Source organism: Orcinus orca, chromosome 1 (assembly GCF_937001465.1).
Source record: "Orcinus orca chromosome 1, mOrcOrc1.1, whole genome shotgun sequence".
Classification (NCBI taxonomy): Eukaryota; Metazoa; Chordata; class Mammalia; order Artiodactyla; family Delphinidae; genus Orcinus; species Orcinus orca.
Window position 1 is genome coordinate 161,796,335 of NC_064559.1, and position 22,786 is coordinate 161,819,120.

Here is a 22,786-nt window from a genome sequence, read left to right on the forward strand (position 1 = left end):
TGGGGAGAAAGAGAGGGAGATGGAATTGGAGAAGTGAGTAACAGCCAAACCAAGGAGGCCATAATAAAGAACATGTGGGACTTCCCTGGTGGCGCAGTGGTTAAGAATCCATTTGCCAATGCAGGGGACACGGGTTCAAGCCCTGGTCCGGGAAGATCCCGCATGCCAGGGAGCAACTAAGCCCATGTGCCACAACTACTGAGCTTGTGCTCCAGAGCCCGCGAGCCACAACTACTGAGCCCATGTGCCACAACTACTGAAGCCTGCGGGCACCTAGAGCCTGTGCTCCACAACAAGAAAAGCCGCCACAATGAGAAGCCCGCACACTGCAACGAAGAGTAGCCCACGCTCTCCACAACTAGAGGAAGCCCATGCGCAGCAACAAAGACCCAACACAGTCAAAAATAAATAATAAATAAATACATTTATAAAGAAAGAAAGAAAGAACATGTATATCATCCTAAGGAGGAAGGCTAAAGACAAACCCTTACCATATACCAAATACTATCCTAAACGTTTGTTAATGCCTTTCAACCTTACATGATTGTAGGCATTGGTACTACCCATGAAGAAATAAAGTTACAGAAAGGCAAAGTACCTTGCCTGAAGTAACACCATACTAAGTGCTGAGCCAGATTTTGTATCCAAGCAGTTAGGCCTTCTTATGGATTGAATTATGCCTTAGTTAGTTGAAGTTACTATAACAAAAATACCATAGATTGAGTGGTTTAAACAACAACCATTTACTTCTCAAGTTCTGAAGTCTAGGAAGTCCAAAATCAAGGTGCCAGCCATTTCAGTTCCCGTTAAGAACCCTCTTCCTGGTTTGCAGAGGTACAGTTTCCTGCTGTATTCTCACGGGATGAAGAGAAAGAGCTCTGGTCCCTTCTTTCCTCATAAGTGCACCAATCTCATGACCTCATCTAAACCTAATTACCTCCCAAAGTCCTCTCCCCAAATACCATCACATTGGGGGTTAGGGATTCAACATATGGATGGGGGAGGAGGATGAATATTCAGTCAATAGCAAATTGTATGCCCCCCAAATTCACACATTGAAATCCTAACCCCCAATATCTCAGAATATGACCTTATATGGAAATAGAATGACTGCAGAGGTAAGATGAGGTTATATTGGAGTCGAGTGAGCACATATGTGCACACAGGGAGATGCCATATGAACATGAAGGCAGAAATTACAAGCCAAGGGAACACCAAATATTGTCAATAAACCACTAGAAGCAAGGATGCAGGCATGGAAGCGATTCTGCCTCACCACCCTCAGAAGGCACCAACTCTGCTGACACCTTCTTGGACTTCTAGCTTCCAGAACTGTGAAACAATAAATTTCTGTTTTTAATCCACCCACTGTGTAGTACTTGTTATGGCAACACTAGTAAACTAATATAGGGTCCAAAGTCAACCCATCTACCCAAACTAATATAGGGCTCAAAGTCAACCCATGTAGTATGCTACATGACCTTGTTTTTCCAGAGACATGAGAGCATTTTAAAGAGGAAAGAAACTTGGCCATATTTGCATTCTGTTCTAAAATCAGCCTGCCCTCATTCATCTTTTTACCTGACATCCTCCATTAGTCATAAAGATCATTGGCTTGGGTCCTGTATGTTTATTTGGCAAAAAAAAAAATAAGTATAATACCCCATATTCTTTGCAACACAGCTCATCTTACATTCGTATTTGTCCCTTCTCTTTTTGGACAGGGACTTCAATGTAAAATGCCTCAGTTTTATAGATCTTTGAATAAACTGTTCAAAAGAGCAGTGTTTTATCGCTTCCTATTTATAATCTCATTCTGTTCTGACTTATATGGGCAAAAACCAAACACTGGAGACAATTTTTTCCTCTTCCTTAGTCTGTTTGATGGTAAATGTAAAATCATGAAGTTTTAGGTGGGGGCATTCTTTGGTCTCCTTATTACAGCTATTCATCTTTATGGGGGGTGAAGGGGAGAGAGCTGACTCTATTGGATGGAGATGTTTCTCTGGAATCTTTCTCTGGTGACTCGTAATCTAAAGCTGTTGAATTCTAGGAAGGCAGTTTTAACCGCAGTATTTAATCTTGCAGAGACGTTTATTGCATAGCTTTTTGTTTTGTCTTGTTTAATATAAACCACCGGAGAGATGTTTCCTGGTTATGTCATTTCATAAAGCAGAGTGTGAAGTAAAAAAAAAAAATCCCGGATAAGAAAAGGCCATTCCTTCTTAAGAATTCTGTCACAGAATCTGCTTCTCTAAGGGACTTAGAGCCTTAAAGCAATGCCAATAAAAACATTAACATTAATAGTAACAATACTAACAACAACAATGGCTAACTAACACCCACAGAGGAGGTGTGGAGTTGTGGTTATAAAGGCTACTTCTAGAGTCAAACACACCTAGATTTTCTTTGCAGCTCTGACTGTAGTTATTGCTTGTCTCTACCTTAAAGATAAAAGAGTTAAATTGTTTGTTCAAGGTCACTTGGCTAGGAAATGGCAAATCAAAGGCTCCCTGGGGTCTGAAAAAATATATCAAATTTCATCTAAATACCTCCAAACTGATAGAACAGCTGCATTATGGAAAGCCTCCCTCCAATGCCATTATGTTTCTAGTTAGCATTTATAAAACCTCTAAATCAAGATAAGGTCAAAGGATAGTCTTTAGTAGAATATCAGATTTGATCAAGATCAATTTACTCCATCAAGCTTTATCACAGAATTTATAGTGAAACTTAAAATGTCATTCAATCTTTTAACTGCGCCCCACATATAAACCTTAGCAACATGAAGTTTAAGAGTCTCTGTATTAGTCAGAACTCTCTGGGTAAAGATTAATGAGGCCCATCTCAAAATATCCTAAGTAAAAGGGAAATTTATCTCTCCTCTGTTTGGGAATTCTAGACTCTAGCTTCAGGTATAGCTGGATCTAGGCTCTTTGTCTTGTCACCTTTCACACACTGGCTCTATTTTCAGTTCTGATCTGGCTTCCTCCTCTTCTACTGAGAAAAAGGTAGTATGTGTTGATATAGATCTCTGCCAGCAGCCTCAACACCTTATCCTCACAGGTTACTAAGCTGTGGGCAGATAGAAGACTTCTTTATCCTCTGATATCTGTGTACTAGTCATTGATGAGAACTGTTCAGCCTATTCAAGCCATAGAGTATGACCAGGTCTATAAAGAAGTAGATCCTTCAGTGGCATTGCATTCATTTCTTATGGCTGTTATAATAAATACATTATCACAAACTTGGTGGTTTATAACAACACAAATCGGAGGCCAGATGCCCAAAAGCAGTCTCACTAAAGTGAGACTAAAGTCTAGGGATCAGCAGGCTGTGGTCCCTTCTGGAGGCCCTAGAGGCGAATCTGTTTCCTTGCCTTTCCTAGCTTCTGGAGACCACCTGCATTCTTTGGCTCAGGACCTCTTCTTCAAATCACTCGAACCCTTTGCTTTCAAGGTCCTATCTCCTACTTCCTCTTCTGTAGTCAAATCTCCTACTGCCTGCCTCTTTTAAGGACATTTGTGATTATAATGGACCCACTTGGATAATCCAGGATAATCTCCTCATCTCAAGATCCTTAACTTAATCACATCCGCAGTCCTTTTGCCACAGAAGGTAACATTAATAGCTTCCAAGGATTAGGATGTGAACATCTGGGGGGCCATTACTCAGCCTACCACAAGCGTCGTCCTGGAAGATATGATAACTGATGCAAACAGGCAAAGAAAGACACGTTTTATAAAAGAGAAACCAAATTATACAGAGAATGGAGAAATCCTTTTCAGCTTCTGGGATCTGGTTTGGCTTCTTGACAGATAATTATAATAATGATGAGAGCCAACATTTATATTGCTCTTTACGTGTCAGGCATTGTTCTAAATGCCTTATTTATATAACTCAATTAATCTTTACAAAACATCACCCTCATTTTATAGAAGATGAAACTAAGGTATAAAGACATTAAGTGACTTGAGTAAGATCACATTGAAATAGTAGAGCCAGGACTTGAACCCAAGGTATCTGATTCCCAGGCACATACTTTTGGCCATTTGAGATGGAACTTAAAGAATGGAGAGCAGGCTGACACAATGAGGAAACAGAAGGTTATTGTAGACAGAGAAAAGAGAATGAACAACGGCACAGGGGCAGAGAAATGAAAGGCAGATTCAGGCCAGTGAGTGGACCAGGTTGAATGGAGTTTAGCAAGTCTGGGAGAAGTAGTGGGATAGCGAGTTAGGTCTAGCTTGAGGCCAGGGCACAGAAGACTTTGAAACCATGGACATCCTCCATGGCTGATGGGAGGCCTTTGAGACATTGGACTAGAGGAGGGGGCTTATCAGAGTTGTACCTTGGGAGGACTGATCTGGTGACAACATGAAAGCTGGACTGGGGGAGTGAGAAGGGAGCTGCCCCCTCTCCTCTACTCCCCTGGCACTTTGTATATCATAGAATATGCCCATATGTCTTGCCCACTAGAGAGTGAGCCCTAGAGGGGAGCCCAGTATATCATCCGTCTCTGGTAGCATGTGCCAGTAGATGATACAGTAAAGCACAAAACACAACACAGCTAGAGGGCAGGAGGCAGGGGTTGTGGATGCTGGGACTGCTCCTGCTGCTAATGGAAATAACACCATTCTGGAGTCAGTTTAAAGTGCCTTTACCCACATATGTTGAAAACTTTTAGCATAATAAAGAATGCCTAGAAATTTTGGATATATGTAGGTTTATATTCAAATCTTGCCTCTGTCAATTACCTCTGTACGGTCTTGGGTAATTTCTCAATACCCCAAGCCTTGTATTCTTAATCTTTAAAATCGAAATAAAGTTATTTTATTGGTAATTGTTAACTTATAAGGTAATATTTATCTGGCTCAAATGAAGGATGTGGCAGATGGATATCACTCGAAATTATTTTTTTTAATATTCTTATTTAATTGCATCACCAACTTACCTTTATGCCCCTGTTAGTACTTTTCCTCCATTTTGCAGTTGTGACACTGAACCTCAGGGAAAAGAAGGGATTTATCCAAAGCCATACAGTGGAAGAGCCTGGATGTGAAGCGACAAGTGTAAGATTCCCAGCTGCGTCCACACTTCATGAAGGAAAATGAAGCTTAAGGGAAAGAGCGGGACAGGCGTGACCACACAAGTGAGAGAGATGGACTTCAAGAAGGACGCTCACAGATCTTCGAGGAAGTTCCAAAGACCAGGTTTGAAAAAAACATCCAGACTGTTCGCCTCTCAGCAGCCACACCCTGGGCACCCGCGGAGAAGGCCCCAGCCTCCCGCAGGTGGGCGATCTGGTCCCCGCCCCGCAACAGCCCTCTGCGTCCTTAGCGACCGGGGGCTGGTGCAGCCTACGCCCAGGAGCGGGGCCCTGTGATTGGCGTGACTCCTGGGCTCCAGTCTCCCGCCCCACCCCGGTCCCCACAGGCTTCCGTAGGTCGGGATCCTGGGGAGAAGCACTGACCACGCACCCCTGAGCCGCCCGAGCGGTGAGGCCGCCCCCTCTGAGCTCTCCAGGGAAAGGATTGACACGCAGCTGCTGGGTAGAGAGGACCCCCATAATCACATATTCTGGTCCTTGAAGTTTCCAGATAGCTTCAAAGAAATTGTAGGGATGGGGCTACCCTCGCAGAGCAGGTCCTATTGCTCACCACACACTAAGTGAAGCTAGGGTTTGGGGAAGAACCCTGGTCTACTTATCAGACCAGAGTACTGGAAACAGGTATGCTCTCACTCGCTGTGTGACCTTGGTCAAATAACACCCTCTCTGGGCCTTGGTTTCCCAATCTGTAGAGGGAGCATTTGGATTAGAATGATTTCTAAAAGCCTTTCAATCTCTGAGAGCCTCTGATAGGGAATGGTTAGCCTGGGACCAGGTTTATAGAACTTCAAAGTTTCCCCTGGCATCACAGCTGTTTAAACATGCAATGAATATCTAGTGCTGGATCTCAATTTTAGATCCACTGCATTGTTGCAGAAACAGATCAGTGATAACGAGAAAAATCCCCTTTTCTATGGACAGTGCTCCTTCAGATGCATGATCTCATTGGCTTATCCCTGAATCCAGAGAGCAGAACTGGAATTATTCTGGTTTCATAAATAGGGAAACGGAGCTTCAAAACTGAATTTGAGTTCTTCACACGTCCCTCTAAAGCCCTGGTTTCCTCTCTGACCTCACAAGAATCCTGTCACTTGACTTGTAGTACAGGAAGGCAGCGTCACCGAATGGCTGTCAACCAGTTTTGCAGCCCTCTTAGGTGGAATTCCCAACTCTGCTAATTACTGTATGTGATATTGGATAAGTTACTTAGCTACATTATGCCTGTTCCTTCAACTGTAAGACAAGAATGATAATAGTAATTAAGAGTATCTTTCTCATGATTTTATTAGAAATACTGAAATAATAATATAGGTAAAGCACTTGGTCTCGCTATTATTATTGTTGTTGTTATTATTGACAAGGATGCTACAGTTGCCTAGTGGAAAATCCAGAGAAAGAGTTTTACTTATTTTCCACCCCCAAGGATTTGAAGAGGTTTTGAGAATTATGTCTTCAGTTTGGAAGACTGCCCCTGGATCAAATGCAATGCCTGAGATGATGGTGACAATCATTGGAAGTAAACACTTTCGATACCTTGTGGAGAAGCCAAAGATGTAAGTTTACTATTTGAAAAATACCTGTTTTGCTTGGATGATAATGAAGTTTTTTCTTTAATCCAGAAATTTACATTTTAAAAACACTGTCCATGGAAAATTAAGTCATTAAGATGAAACAGTAAAAGTAAAATAGTGTTGATAACTTCTATGCACAGTGTTTTCCTAAAGTTTTCATCTTTGTAATTCCCCATACTCCTTAATTACTTGGGCTGATTTTCCAAATAGATGGGAAATATAAGCATTGAGACATTTATAAATATTAATGGAGCATTGCTGCTTCTTCTCATCAGGTTTGTAATCTACCACATTTAGTCATTTTGGGGGGGGTGGGGAGGGAGAGGGGAAGGTTGTTAATCAAATTGTTATGAATTAAAGGAGTGGGATTGGTAATGAGTCATCAATTGTAAGAGTTTCACTTACTTTTCTTCATAATCCATACTCCTCCAATAGGGGCTTCTTAGAACATAACTAAGAGGGCTTTCTTCCTCTAAACTCATCACAGTCACACTTGAAGGGGGACATTCATATATCGCTAAAATTCTCTAGATGTTTGGCACAGAAAAGTATGACCAGTTCTTCCTTCCAGAGTTTTGGTGGTTTGCATAAGAAAAAGAAGATACTAACCCTGCCTTTCATCTAGTAGATATTCCATAAATAGCAGCCCGTTAATAATTGCCTTTCCCTCCTAAAATGATTTCCTTAGTTCTTTCCTCTATTTCAGAAACCCACAGACCAAAAAAATAGAGAAACATAAAGATCTAACCTCATTGAACATAGGTTCAGAAAGCAGTGGACACCAAACCTGGCTATCATCAGAATCACCCAGAGAGTCCTTAAAAGTAAAGATGTGGGGTTCAACCCAAGACTATTAAATCAGAATCCCTGAAGATGAGGCCATGAGGACTACTGTTATGGAGTATAGGCTTTAGAAGGGCAAATGGGCTTTACCTCCCCACCAATCAGTACGGTTGCCCCAAGAGATTCCAAAGTGAGTACTGTAATCAATTAGTAATGTCTGTCATGGCACAGGAAGTGAGCTTTGCAGCACGTGAGTCATACATTTGAGATCCCTACAGACCTGAGAGATGTGAGTTTGAATCCTGGCTCTGTGCCTTCCTAGACTTTTGACATTGAGAAAGTGAGTTAACATCTCTGGCCTCAGATTCTATCAAGTGGGGATAAAATCCATCTATCTAGTAGGGTTGTTGTGAGGATCAAATGCGAAAAAGTATGCAAAACATCTTTCCAGTGCCTAGAAGTATATTCAACGTGCTTAATAAATGGTTCTGCTACTATTATTGAGGCAAATCTTTCCATGGATACAAGACATTAAGTAAAAAATCAAATCTCTTTCTATGAAACACTTGGCATGCCTTTTATATTCTATGCCAGGTTATCTCTGTTTTGTAGATGAAGAAACTAAGATACTGTGATAAGTGATTATTTCAAGATCTGCTGATCTTGACAAATCCCAGTCGTTGTCCAGAAAAGTAAGTAAGATCAGTTGGAATGCCTTGCTCAATTCTCCTTCTACCTGGAAGACATTGCTAGTCTACTAATTTCCATTCCTCTTTGAGGTTGTTTGTTTAACCCCTTCATCCCCAACCCCTTCCTTTTTCCAGGGGTATCAGAGTCTAATACGTTCCTAATGGGGGTGGGAGGTGGGGGAAGCATCCTTGTCCTTTTAAAGTAGAGAAAAATTCCATCTGTCTTATAAGAAGGTACCTGTATTTATTTCTCTTTATTCTTTAAACTTTAGATTCAGGAATTAAGAGTACATTACGTCAACTACATTAATTGGAAATAAAAGACAGTTCTGTTTCTTCTATGACACAGACAATAAAACAATTGCTATTTTTTTAATATTAAAATAAGTTTTCTCTTTCTGTTTCTATGGACTTGATGTTACTGTTGCTGGAATGACATAGGACAGTTAACAAGCTTTCCTAAAATATTTTTGTATGGTTCAAAAATAAATAACTCTCAAGAGGCTTCTTGTTGCTGAGTTAAAGACAGACCCACTGCTACCATGCCTTTGCATGTTCCAAAGTCTGACTCTAAAAAACATTTTAATCATACTACATCTACACCTTTCAGCCAGGGCTTCAAGAAGGTGTTTTCTTTGGGGTAAATCAGTTGAGCCCATAAATTAAAAATGTACATAAGAAACATAAGTAAAAGCCAAAAGAAGAAGAAGTTTCTATAAGGAAAATCTGGATTAAAAAAATTACAAATTAATAATGGATGGAAAAATAGAACTATTCTCGTGTAACCACATTTAGTTCAGATTTCTTATAGGATGTGTGGAAAAGATGGATAGTATATCAGAGAAGTGATCTTCAAGGTACAAATCAGTCTATTAGTTTGCTAGGGCTGCTGAATGAAAATGTCATAAACTGGGTAGCTTAGACCAACAGAAATGTATTGTCTCACAGTTCTGGAGACTAGTCAGCCAAAACCAAGGTGTCAGCAGAGCCCTGCTCCTTCTGAGGTGCCCAGGAAGGATCCTTCTGTTCCAGGTCTCTCTCCTTGCCTCTCCCTATATATGTGTCTGTGTACAGATTTCCTCTTTTCATAAGGGCACCAGTCAGTTGGCTTATAACTCTACTACTCTAGCATGGCTTCATCTTAACTAATTTCATCTGCAGTCACCCTATTTCCAAATAAGGTCACATTCTGAGATACTGGGGGTTAGGACTTCAACATATGAGTTGGCGGGGAGGCACATAACCCATAACAACCAGTCTCCCATTTTACAGATGAGGTGAGACAACTGAGGCCTCAGTGAACTTAAAGTCAGGCCACTTATTAAGAATTAAGACTGGAATAGCACTCCCTCCATCTTTTTTTAGTTAAGCCTGGACACTTACTAACAGGAGATGAACGGAAAATACTCAATGCCTACTTAGAATACATATTTTTCACAAAAAAGATCAAGGTACAGGCTTAAAGAGTAAAGCAGGTGTCCCTCAGTTTGTGCCATCATCATTTTCCTCATATATCCCTACACCAGCCTTCCAACCCTGCTCCCTGTCTCTAATCTCATTCTCTCATTCACTCTCTGAATCCTTGTTCCTCAAAGGGTAGTCTATGGACCATCAACATCGACCTCACCCGGGAGTCTGTTAGAAATGCAGACTCTCAGGCCCCTCTCCAGACATACTGAGTCAGAATCTGCACTGTTGTCAATTCCCAGGTGAGGCCTATGCAACATTCGTGTTTGAGAAGCCCAATTCTCAAGTATAGCTATAGCACCGTCTTTGTAAAATGCAAATCTAATGAATTGCCGCCATCACCGGCCTCAGATTTGCCTGCTTCCCTCCCTCTGAGGGCTCCCATAGCATTCGTAGGGATTATTGCACTCTGACAATTTCCTGTGCATTTCTGTGTTCCCCCCATTTACCTGTAAATTCTACGTGCACATCTGTACCCTCAGCACTGAGTGCAAAGTCTTGTACATATTGAAAGCCTAATGAATGAATTAGAGTACAATAGATGCCAAGAAAAGGAAAGATCTAGAAAGACAATTCTTAGTGCTTTAAACACAAGTCTAAAGGCCCATGTTGCTAAAATAACACGAAGATATTACTATGGAACCCTGATGAGTCATCTGATAGCTGATCCAGAAGAACATATATGCCAGTTGACTTGAGACAAATATCTCATTTTCTAAAAGGAGATAAAAGTTGGTAATGAAATCACAGAACTTGAGGCTTGTGGACAATCCCTGGCAAAATTACAGGCCAAAGAATTAAATATATTAGATGTGAGAACAAAACACAAAGGTGATGGTCACTAAGGGTTGGTGCATGTTGACTAAAAAACAGAGCATGCTAAACTGACCACATTCTCTTTATTGATGAGGTTACTGCAGTGCAGATGAAGGGAATTAACCACAGTATTGGTTAATTTCAGTGAGTCATTAGGCACATTTTTCTCACAAAGCCTTGAAATAAGGCAGAAAATTCTGGACTGAATAGTATTAAGATAGGCGACATACCAACCTGGTAGTGACTGAACAATGGATGTAAACACAATGTGTTGGGGGTGGAGAGGTTGAGAGGATTTATGTGTGACCCTGTTCTTAGTCAACATTTTTTGAAATCCCCAACTGAAGGAAGATAGACAAATCACTTTAGTAAACGGTAAGTAGTAGAATGCTGGGAAGACTTGGCAGGAAAATGAGCGAAAACCAGCAAGATAAAATCAAGAGAAATATATGTAAAGTATGTCTTTAGATAAGGGTACATGTAAGTGATTATATAGAATAAATGTTTGGGTTTTACTTGCTGTGAAGTAATAGAATACATACTGGTCTCTGAGAATTCCCTGGCAGTCCACTGGTTAGGATTCCGTGCCTTCACTGCCTAGGGCCCGGGTTCGATTCCTGGTTGGGGAACTAAGATCCCGAAAGCTGTGCGGTGCAGCCAAAAAATAAAAAATGAAAAAAAATTTTCAATTTAAAAAAAGAATACATACTGGTCTCTGCTCCCACCCAGCTCCTGGCATGGAGCTCCTAAAACTCTCACAATTTCCTAAGAGATAAGAGTACTAGGAGTATCATTTGTTCTACTATTTAATCTTTGACCCTGGCTCCTGACACAAAGCTCCTAAAGCCCTAAGAATTTCCTGAGTGATAAGGTGTCTTTTGTTCTAATGAGGATACTCTTGGTGGGATCCTGGGTGGCTCCAGGATGGAGGTTGGTCACGAGAAAGACCAAGCCATGATTAAAAGCTTGGAACTTTCAGCGCCTGACACCACCCTATCCTCCTAGAGGGAAGCGAAGCTGGAGACTGAGTGAATGATTGATCATAACTACATGATGAAGCCTCCTAAAAATCCCAAAGGTATGGGGTTCAGAGAGCATCTAGGCTGCTGAACACATCTATGTGCTGGGAGGGTGTTATGTCTGTAGAATGCATGGAAGTTCCATGCCCTTCCTCAAATACTTTGCCCTCTGCATCTCTTCCATCTGGCTGTCCCTGAGTTGTATCCTTTTACAGTAAACCAGTCATCTAGCAAGTAAATGGTTTTCCTGAGCTCTGTGAGGCGCTCTAGCAAATTCATCAAACCTGAGGAGGGAATTGTGGGAATCCTAATTTATAGCCACCCTGTCAGAAATATAGGTACCAACCTGGACTTGTGACTGACACCTGAAGGGGGCAGGGCAGTCTTGTGTGACTGAGCCCTTAACCTGTGGCATCAGTGCTAACTCCAGGTAGATAGTGTCAGAACGGAATTGAAATGTAGGACCCTCAGCTGATGTCAAAGAACTGCTTGGAGTTCTTTGATGACCAGTAGTGTGTGGTAGTAGTAGAGAGTAGAGTGGAGAATAAAATGGAGGGTTTTCCCCTGTACACTTGGGTTTAAGCTCAGCATGAGCCAAAGGTGTCCAGATAGAGGAATGGGGGGTGGGGCAGGAGGCAGGCATCATACTCAGAACTAGACCTGTCACCTGGGAGTACTATGCTTCATCCTGGATGCCACATTTTAGGAGGGATCCTGGCACACTAAAGGTGCAAGCACTAAAGGGGTGGCATTATGGAAGCTCCAGGGTGTGACAAGTGGCCTAGGGGAACATTTATAGAATCTGGAAATTGAGTTGTTAAATAAAAGAGGAATTGGGTCCCTTTCAAGAAACTCCTGTGAGTAGAGATGCTTCTGGTGAATAAAGTTGGACTCTATAGTTCCTTCCCATGCCAAGAATCAATGACCCAAAGCATTTTATTCCATAGTTACATTGCTGTTGGTATAGAATTGCTAAGCACAGGGGAAGCTGACTCCAAGATGTTATGGGAAAGAATAGCAAATATTTGTAATAATGTACATTGATGTTTAGAGCCAATAAATATAAAATTCTTTATTTTTCCACATGACTCTCATGGAGCCCATATTCTGTCACTTTTTAATCCCTCAAAGCCCTTCACATTAATACAATATTTTTGATTTTCTTGAACTCTTTTAAAGTGTTAATGTTAACAGTTTTAGAAATTAATGCATGTATGGAATTGACATCTTTTCAGTTAACAAACATTAATTGAGTACTTGCTGAGTGTCAAGCCTTAGGGACACAGCAGGTTACCTAAAATCCTAGTGATGGGAGACATACAACGAACAGGTAAACAATGACCATTCGAGTGAGGATAGTGCAATGAGGAAAAATAGAGGAGGGTCATAAGGGTATATGGAATCACAAGGGACGTTTCCAGAAGGCGTCTCTAAGCAAATGGCATTTAACTGAGACTGTGTAGAGATGAGTCAGAACTACCCAATGAGACTTATCCATGGTTAACTAGCAGTGAGCTGGCTAAGACTAGCCCAACTCTATCCCAGTGGGTGTGGCTCACCAGATTCCAACTTTCCATAAAACTAGTAGTTTCTTCTTCCCTCTCCTGCCCCAGAAGAAGAGGCTGCAACTTCCCACAGACCCCAAGTTCTCCAGATACTGAACATTTGGCTTTCCCCAACAACTGCTACAAATAGCACCTAAGTTGAGCATCTGGAGTCTAAGCAGATTTTTTTGGTACTAGGTTGCCTTATGCCTGCTTCATACAAAGTGCCAAAGTGTCACTTCCCAGGAGCACAGCACCCAGAGATCAGGGCAGCTGCATAGCTGCTGATTTTCCACCCATGAGAGTCAGTCTGTACCAAGCGACACCACAGGTGTTCATCACCATCCCCGTGCCTCCACAGTTCTACACAGAGAGTAAACTATGGAGCAAGGAAGCTAGAGTTGGTGGAGCTAGTGAACAAGGGGAGGGGCGTAGGAAGTGAGATCAGGGAGGCCCTCGGGGCTCAGATCATGGGCCACGTGGCCCCTGGTAGGAACTCTGGATTTGTTCTATGTAGAATGGGAAGACATTGGAAAATTGAGAGCAGTGGAGGACACAATCGAATTTATGCTTTCTAAAGGATGGTTCTGGCTGCTGAGTGGAGTATAAACTGGAAGAGGCATGAGTAAAATGAGAGAGACCATTTAGGGAGTCATTATGGTAATCCAGGCAGGAGATGGTAGCAATAATCAATTATAGTCCCTACATAAAGCCTGGATAAACTTTGTGATTTAAAAATTCAAATACCTACTTATTCTTTTTTTTTTTAAAGAAATAACTAATTGTAATACTTTATCTTTGTTTATTGTATTTCTTGCTATATAATCTACATATTACCTTACTATCCATGAACTCAATCTGTCCCTAAAACAGAACGATATCAGAGCACAAACAATTGTCTATGTTTTCACAAGTTCAAAGAAATGAAGTAATATGCTAAAAATCATACTCCTCCTATGCCCTTTCCACTGTTTTTTTCCTTTTTTATTAACCTCCTACAATAGGTTTTAAGTTATTATTATTATTCTAAACACTGTGAGAAGTAAAAAGGAGCATGAGATACTGTTTGGGACATAAGCCTCCAGCCCAAGACATAGGCATAGAGCTTTAAATTAGAGTATAGGGCTTTATGTGAGTAAATGTCAAATCAATGGTATAAAAAACAGGTGGCCATTGATCTTAAATCTTGAGACTGTGAGGTAAAAGTTGTTACTTTACCATTTGAAATCCTACACTTCCAAAAATATAATAAATAGTAAAAGGCAAAAACAAAACACTATTTACAACATATATGACAGGAAAAAATTAATCCTCTTAATGTATAAAGAGCCCTTACAAATCAATAGGAAAAAGATGATCAGCCCAGTTTCAAAAACTGGCAAAAGATCTAGACAGGCAATTCACAAAAGAAGAAATAAAAATGAACACTAGATATATATGTATGGTTGGGGAAGTGGGGTGGGGAATTAACCTGAGTGGTAATGAAAGAAGTTTAAACAACAGTGAGATATTATTTTCTAACAATCAAATTGGAAATGTTTTTATAATGGAAATACCAAGGTTGACAAGGGTTTAGGAAAAAGAGTACTCATATGCTATTGCTTTTTAGATATACTTATAAAAAGCCTTAAAAGTGTATGTACTTTGGCATCAAATCACCACCTGTGAATCAATTCTGTGGAAACAATTATGGGTAGATGTAATGGTTTGGTTTCAAAAATGTACACAAGCATATACAAGTCTGGGTCCAGTAGGAAACAGATTACATAACTCAAATTAGGATGATTCTAGGAGGATTTGTTTACAAGAGTAAAAGAATTGCAAGATATAATACAGGAATCATGGGCTAGCAGCTGCAAGGTCTGCAGAGATTGGAAAAGGGGAATGTTATTGAGATGGAAGCATTCTGTAACTCAGGCCACCTGGAGAAAATAGTGACCTTTGGGCAGAAGACACAAGTAGCTTGAGACACTCTTGCAGGGAGAACCAGTCTCCTGCCAGGGCCAGAATCAGAAGACATGGGAGCTGACCAGCTGATCAGTCCACAAAGCTCAGCTTCTCAGGGTGGATGAGGACACAAGGAAGTCGGAGAAAAGGAGAATGTCCAGCAGAGAAGCAATATTTAAACTAGTAAAAATTTGAGAACAGTAAATGTTCCCAAATAATAGAGGACTAGTTAAATAAACTCTTGTATATCTATACAATGAAATACTATCTAGACACTTTAAATGTTCTTGTGGATACATAAACATTGATGTGTAAGGTATCCACATTATATTGTCAACTGGAAAAATTTTAAAAGATCACAAAACTGTATAATCCTAGTTTGGTTTAAGAGCAAAACAAAACATAAGTTCTTGTATACATACAGGGAAACTTTCTATAAAGAGATAATACCTTGCCACATATAGTTTAACCACTTATAATTTTGAGAAAGCACAGATTTATTTTTATGCAGTACACTTTTTTTAGGACTTTATTTTTTACAGCGGTTTTAAGTTCACAGCAAAATTGAAAGGAAGGTATAGAGACATCCCATATACCTCCTGCCTCCACACATGCGTAGTTTTCCCCATTATCAACATCCCTCACCAGAGTGGTACATTGGTTATAATTGATGAACCTACACTGACACATAATAATCACTGAAAGTCCATGGTTTACTTTAAAGTTCACTCTTGGTGTTGTACATTCTATGGGTTTGGATAAATGTATAATGGCATGCATTCACCATTATAGTATCAGACAGAGTAGTATTGCCCTAAAAATCCTGTGCTCTGCCTATTCATTCCTCCCCTCCTTTCCTATAGTACACTTTTCAAATCCATGGTCTCTTTACATACCACTGATTTAGTTCAATCTAATTAAACAAAACCCCTATAGCAATCATTATTGCTCCTTGTTCCCATAGACCCTGCGGATGTATCCAGAACATGTTACAGAGAGAGAAGAACTGTAGGAGCCGTTCGAGGATCTCAGAGCATGGATGGAAAACCTGGCTCAGAGCTGTGCCTTAAAGCATGGAGATAATTGATGAAGAGGCCAGGCAGTTGCACAATTATCTTGCTTAGAAACAGGGGAGAATGCAAGTGCAAAGAACATTCAATTTCAAGCCTATAGTTGAAATTGTTGGCTCAAAGATTTAAAAACAGCACAGTCTGCACAGCTCCTGGGTATAATTCACCTGAGGACACTTTGATACAACAATGTTTGGGGTTTTGGGGTTTTTTTTTTTTCTGTAAAATTAAGGAATGTGATTCCAAAGAATTGTGCTTTATCAGAGCAGATTTTAAATATGAATTAATCTGCTTTTTTTTAAAGTGGGTGATTTCTATAACTTGTATTTACTATTATTAGTAAATAACAAGGTGGTGGGAGAGATTACATGAACTCTGTCTTTTTATCTGTTTAAATAGATTTTCCTCAGTTCCTATGAACTGTGAAATGTTGATCCTTCAAACTTTAGTTTTACCTATCAACAAAGAAAGTTTGGGGATCCAAAGGAAAGAGCACCCCTTCTGTACCTGGGTGATGAGAAAGGTGTTGATAAAGGAGATAGCACTTTAACTTAGGACTAAAATAAAATTACCATTTGTCATGGGCTGACTGGGAACCCAGGCTCGGTGCTAAATATTTTATACATCTTATCTTGATAAGTATTATTTTTCTAATCTCACAGATGAGAAACTGAAAATTAGAAATGTGAAATAACTTATCAAAATCACACAAGTTATGTTTGGGGTTAGGACTCAAAACCAGGTGTCTTGGACATATAGCTCACATCCTTAGCCACTGCCTGAAATTATTTGTACATTTTGCACAACTATGGAAAAGACCTTCCTTTTTCATTGTCTATGCCATTGTTTCTCAAACTTCAGTGTACATAGGAATCATCTGAGGTGTTTGATAAGAATATAAATTGTCTTGTCCTGCTTTCAGAAATTCTGATTTAATAAGTTCAGAGTGACCCAAGTTTCTATCTTATTATCCAGCACCCTACACAATTCTTACCCACCTCAGGTGGTCTGAAGTTCAATCACTGTCTTTTTCTCCAAGAACAAGCCCTTCATTCTATCTGGAATATTCTCCCACCTCTTACTTTCTCTTTCACCTGCTATCTTATAAATCAATTCCTTCATGGAGTCATTTCCACTCCTCTTAAGCAGATTTGGTTTGACAACCCTCTGTGATTCTATATCTTTTTTTTACATACTCTATTTTTTCAATTATCACATTATATTATAATTTTCTGTTTAAATGTCTGCTTTTCCCGCTTAACTGTGAGATCTTTGAAGACAACACAACCTGAAGACAGTGAGTGGATTGGATGCTCACTGCAACCCTGACTAAGAAAGTAATAATGCATAGCTAAAAAACAAGTAAAACAGAAGAAAACATCCATGGTGTAAATATGCCTAAGCTGTAGAATTGGACTTACATGTAAAAAGAAGGTTTCAGAAGAGTAGGTATGTTGGCATATCATCTTCTGTGAGTTAATTAATCTGAAGAATATGAAAACACTAATTGGAAAAGATATGTGCATCCCAATGTTCCTAGCATTATTTACAGTAACCAAGATATGGAAGCAACCTAAGTGTTCATCAACAGATGAATGGATAAAGAACATTATATATGCAATGGAATATTACTTAGCCATAAAAAAGAATGAAATTTTGCCATTTATGACAACACAGATGGACCTGGATGCTTAGTGAAATAAGTCAGACAGAGAAAAACAAATACTGTATGTTTTCACTTATATGTGGAAGCTAAAGAATAAAACAAATGAATATAACAAGACAGAAAGGGACTCGCAGTTACAGAGAACAGACCAGTGGTTGCCAGAGGGGAGAGGGGTTGGGGGAGGAGCAAATGGGTGAAGGGGACAAAGAGGTACAAACAGCTAGGTATAAAACATGTATAAAATGTACAGCACAGGGAATATAGCCAACATTTTATAATAACTTTATATGGAATAAAATCTATAATGACAGTGAATTACTGTGCTGTAACCAGAAACTAATATAACATTGTGAGTCAACTATACCTCAATTAAAAAAGAAAAGAAAAGGGGGAGGGGAGGAGTAAATCATACCAAAGAACAATTGGTGATTGAACTGGTTACTAATTTTGCAGCCAAAATGGCCCCAATTTGAGAAACTGTTCTCATTCTGTAAAGTAGTATAGTGCAAAATGCCATGAAAAATACACTTTGGTTATTTTCATTGTTGTCAGAATGTGGCTCAATGCTATGAAGAGAGATGTGGGATACTTTGGAAATAACTTTGGGAATGTTATGAATCCCTTGTCCCTGGGAAGGTACAAATCAAAGCTGAAGGATGGCCACTTGGGTGTTCTGAGAGGGACTTTATAAGCCTAGGTTGGAAGATGGACTAGGTACTTCTATATACATTATTTTTTATTAACATTTTAAAAGAGAATCAAAATCCTCTTGTTTAACAGTAGCCATTTTGTTTATTATGGGTATGAAGTTGAGGAGAAATGTGGAGGAAGGAGTACACGCTTTGGATCCGTACAGACCTGGGTCTGAGCCCTAGATCTCTACTTATTATCAGTTTATCAATGAGCAATTTACTTAATCTCCCTTATGATTTTTTTTCTCATCTGTACAATGATGATCATAATACCTACTTTTCAGGATTATTAGAATAACATGAAATAATTTATGTGAACTTATACACAGTGGCTGACACAGAAATAAGCATGTAGGACATGTTAGCTAGCATAATTACAATGACAAAGAAATAATTTGGGCATGGGTTTGGGAATTAATGTACTTTAAAAATCTTTCTGAAGACTAAACATCAATGATAATAGTATATGGATGGCTCCAGGGAGTAAACAAAAAAAAAAAAAGAAGAGGAAAAAACCCTCACATTTCATCACAACAACATTTGCTACATTAGCACAGGCTTTACGTTTCAGCTTCCCCATGGAGTTTGGTGAGGTTTTCAGCTGCAGTCCCCTCCCCAGTCCCACTTTATTTTTTATTTTGTTGTTGTCTTTTTAAAAGAGAAAAGTCTGGTTGTGCCGATTATCTGTTATTACTTCCAAACAAGAACATGCTTTCATTTACTGAAATTAGATCCCCATTCACTGTGTTGGCACACTCTGGACTGTCTTCTCCAGAGGGTTTGAGGCCTGTTAGATGGTACGCAGTTGGAAATTGGCAGCACTGAACCTCTGCCAAGGCTGGCAGACCTTTAAGATGGCATCTGGTGACCTTTCTGCTGAGCCCCCTGGGTCCTCCATTTGCGAGTTGATGTTCTCACGAGGGGTGTAATCCATATCAAATGTGAGATCTGGTGAGATGGAGTTGCATGGGAGGTGGGGCCAGTGTGGGATCTGTATATTGCTTTGGGCAGAGGATGCTACAAGACACCCTTGCCATGTTTCTTTCTAATCCTGAGACTCTGAGCTCTGCAAAAGGGTGGCACTAAAGGGCTGATTTGCAGGAAGAGCCTAGTGTGAGAAAGGGAACAATTGGACAGTTTTCTCCTCATTTATTTATCATCCAGCATTACTGTCATCCTTCCTAATTGCCATAGTTCCCAGATGACACTAAACCCTTCACAGCATCCCTGAGAGCAGCAGCTGAGGTTAGCAGTACATATGAGGAAGCTAGCTGTGTCTTGCTTCCTAGACAGTATTGATGACATTTTTTTCCTTCCTTTGAAATGGCAAATTTCTATTTTCAATACTGCAGGTAGAGAGCACACAAGCCTAGAGGAAAGAACTGTGGGTTTGTGAACAACATAACCACAAATGCCTGTTGACGGATTGTGCTCATAGCAGACACATGCCATTTCTCAGCTAGGGAGTCTTTCTCATAATTTTAAAGTGCTATGTATGCTGTTTGTTTTAAAAAAAAGAAAAACAGCTTTTACTTTGAACAGAGTTAACAGGTCATTTTTGATTTTACATCTACTGTGGCTGTTTTAACAGACAGTTACATTTAACATTTCTCAGGCAATTCTGTCCTGAGACTGCCCACAAAATGATTTTGAAGGTGATTAAAGCAAAGATGATTCATCCCCCTTGCCTTCATCCAGAAGAGTTAACTGTCTGCCCCAGGACCATTTTTGCTTTTTAATCCTCACTTCCTGCATGCCTCGTCCTCTAATTTCTGTTCCTCACATATTCCCTAACTTCCATGGATCCTGTCCTGACTCGGAACAATCAAGGTGCGATCAAGAAGACTTAGACCCTGTGGATGTATCTACGTAGAATTGGACAAATCGCGTGAACTGTCGGAACCTATATTTTTTCATCCTAAAATGAAAGTAATACGGGTACCTACCCATAGGGTTGATCTAAAGATTAAATAAAAGAATGTTTGTAAATGGCTATAATGTGGCTGCCATGTAGCTAAATACTCAGTAATACTATTGTTATTTTTTTATTTTTTGCAGTATGCGGGCCTCTTACTGTTGTGGCCTCTCCCATTGCAGAGCACAGGCTCCGGACGCACAGGCCCAGCGGCCATGGCTCATGGGCCCAGCCGCTCCGTGGCATGTGGGATCCTCCCGGACCGGGGCACGAACCCGTGTCTCCTGCATCGGCAGGCGGACGCTCAACCACTGCACCACCAGGGAAGCCCAGTAATACCATTATTTTTGCAACCATTGCAAACCATAGTTACTTATCTTTCTTAGGAACTTCAAATAGCACTGATTCTTTGTAACACTCACTTGACATTTATTTATATACAAATTAGGTAGATTTCATATTATTTATGTAAATTTTATGCCAATTTCTTTTAACACTCTATAGAAATATACCTATGTAATATATAAAAGTGCACATTACAAGTATACCACTCACTGAATTTTCACAAACCTGATTTACCCTTGCGTCAGACATCCAGATCCAGAAACAGAATGGTACCAAAATCCTAGAAGGCCCCCTGATGTTCCCTTCTGGACTTTATACCTCCCCCCAAAGATAACCACTATCCTGACTTCTAGAAGCAAGTTTATACCAGTTGTTAACATTATTTCTGTTATTTTTGGACAGCGAAATGAAATGAAATTTCTTGAGGTCAGGGACCGTATGTTATATGTCTTCTCTCATTGCAAGAACTGTGTGTTATATATACACTCTTCTTCTAGCATTCCCATCTTGCTGTATTGCCATTTGATTGCACCTGTCTGGCAAAGCCCCAGCTCTGGACGAGCCCCGCTGTCTGCCTTCCTTGCGTCTCCACGAGGACTACTGGGCATGTGCCCTCTCCAACTGATGCTGCAAAATCCCTGGTCTCCAACCTTCAGTGGCTGCTCAGTTGTGCCCAGACAACCTTCCTTACTTTTCTGATCAGCTATCTTCCACTCTTTATAGAAGCTATGTCAGGCCGTATGTCCTTAATTCAGACTTCCTACCCCAGCATTTCCTTTCTTGAGACCCAACAAGTAACCATACTTTGTATGTCAAAGAGAAAATTCAAGCTGTCAGCAATTTGGTCAGTCTCCTGTCGCCAAATGTTAAAATTTGCCTACATCTTCACCCATCTTCCTACTTCCCCACCCTGAAGTTTCATTTCTATCTCTGTTCTCTCAGAGATCTTACTTTGTCAGGGTTCACCTTATTCAATCAATGATATCCTCTCCTTTGGTCAGTTGGCTCTTCATTTATTTTTTGTTTGTTTATTTTTTTATTTATTCATGGCTACGTTGGGTCTTCGTTGCTGCACACGGGCTTTCTCTAGTTGTGGTGAGCGGGAACTGCTCTTCATTGCTATGAGTGGGCTTCTCATTGCGGTGGCTTCTCTTGTTGCAGAGCACGGGCTCTAGGCATGCGGGCTTCAGAGGTTTTGGCTCGCAGGCTCTAGAGCACAGGCTCAGTAGTTGTGGTGCACAGGCTTAGTTGCTCTGCAGCACGTGGGGTCTTCCCAGACCAGGGATCGAACCTGTGTCCCCTGCATTGGCAGGCGGGTTCCTAACAACTGTGCCACCAGGAAAGTCCCGGCTCTTCATTTAAATATGTTAAAGTCCCTACTGTCTTTAGTTTCTTTTTTATAATTTTGTTTTTTTTAATTGAAGTATAGTTGATTTACAATGTTGAGCCAATCTCTGCTGTGCAGCAAAGTGACTCAGTGATGCACATAGAGACATGCTTTTTTTTATATTCCTTTCCCTTATGGTTTAGCACAGGATATTGAATATAGTTCCCTGTGCTACACAGTAGTAGGACCTTGTTATTTATTCATTCTATATACAATAACTTACATCTGCTAATCCCAAACTCCCGGTCCTTCCCTCCTTCACGCCTCTCCCCCTTGGCAACCACAGGTCTCTTCTCTGTGTCTGTGAGTCTGTTTCTGTTTTGTAGATATGTTCACTGGTGCCATATTTTAGATTCCACATATAAGTGATATCATATGGTATTTGTCTTTCTGTTTCTGACTTACTTCACTTAGTATGATAATCTCTATTTGCATTCATGTTGCTGCAAATGGCATTATTTCGTTCTTTTTTAAGAATGAGTAGTATTCCATTGTATATATTTACCACATCTTCTTTATCCATTCTTCTATTGATGGACATTTAGGTTGTTTCCATGTTTTGGCTGTTGTGAATAGTGCTTCTATGAACATACGTGTGCATGTATCTTGTTGAATTATAGTTTTGTCCAGGTATATACCCAGGAGTGGGGTTGCTGGACCATATGGTAATTCTATGTTTAGTTTTCTGAAGAACCTCCACATTGTTTTCCATAGTGGCTGCACCAACTTACATTCCCACCAACAGTGTAGGAGGGTTCCCTTTTC

General features: G+C 40.2%; 1 protein-coding gene and 1 long non-coding RNA gene across 2 annotated transcripts in view; one reads left to right on the plus strand and one right to left on the minus strand.

Moving 5' to 3' along the window:
• Positions 1–22,786, minus strand: part of LOC117202852 (uncharacterized) — a 278,339-nt gene that overhangs the window by 112,574 nt on the left and 142,979 nt on the right. The window lies entirely within an intron of this gene.
• Positions 6,557–22,786, plus strand: part of C1H1orf87 (chromosome 1 C1orf87 homolog) — a 115,418-nt gene continuing 99,188 nt past the window's right edge. Inside the window, 1 exon segment of the mRNA XM_004273786.1 lies at positions 6,557–6,663. Within this exon segment, the coding sequence (XP_004273834.1) occupies positions 6,557–6,663 (107 nt within the window).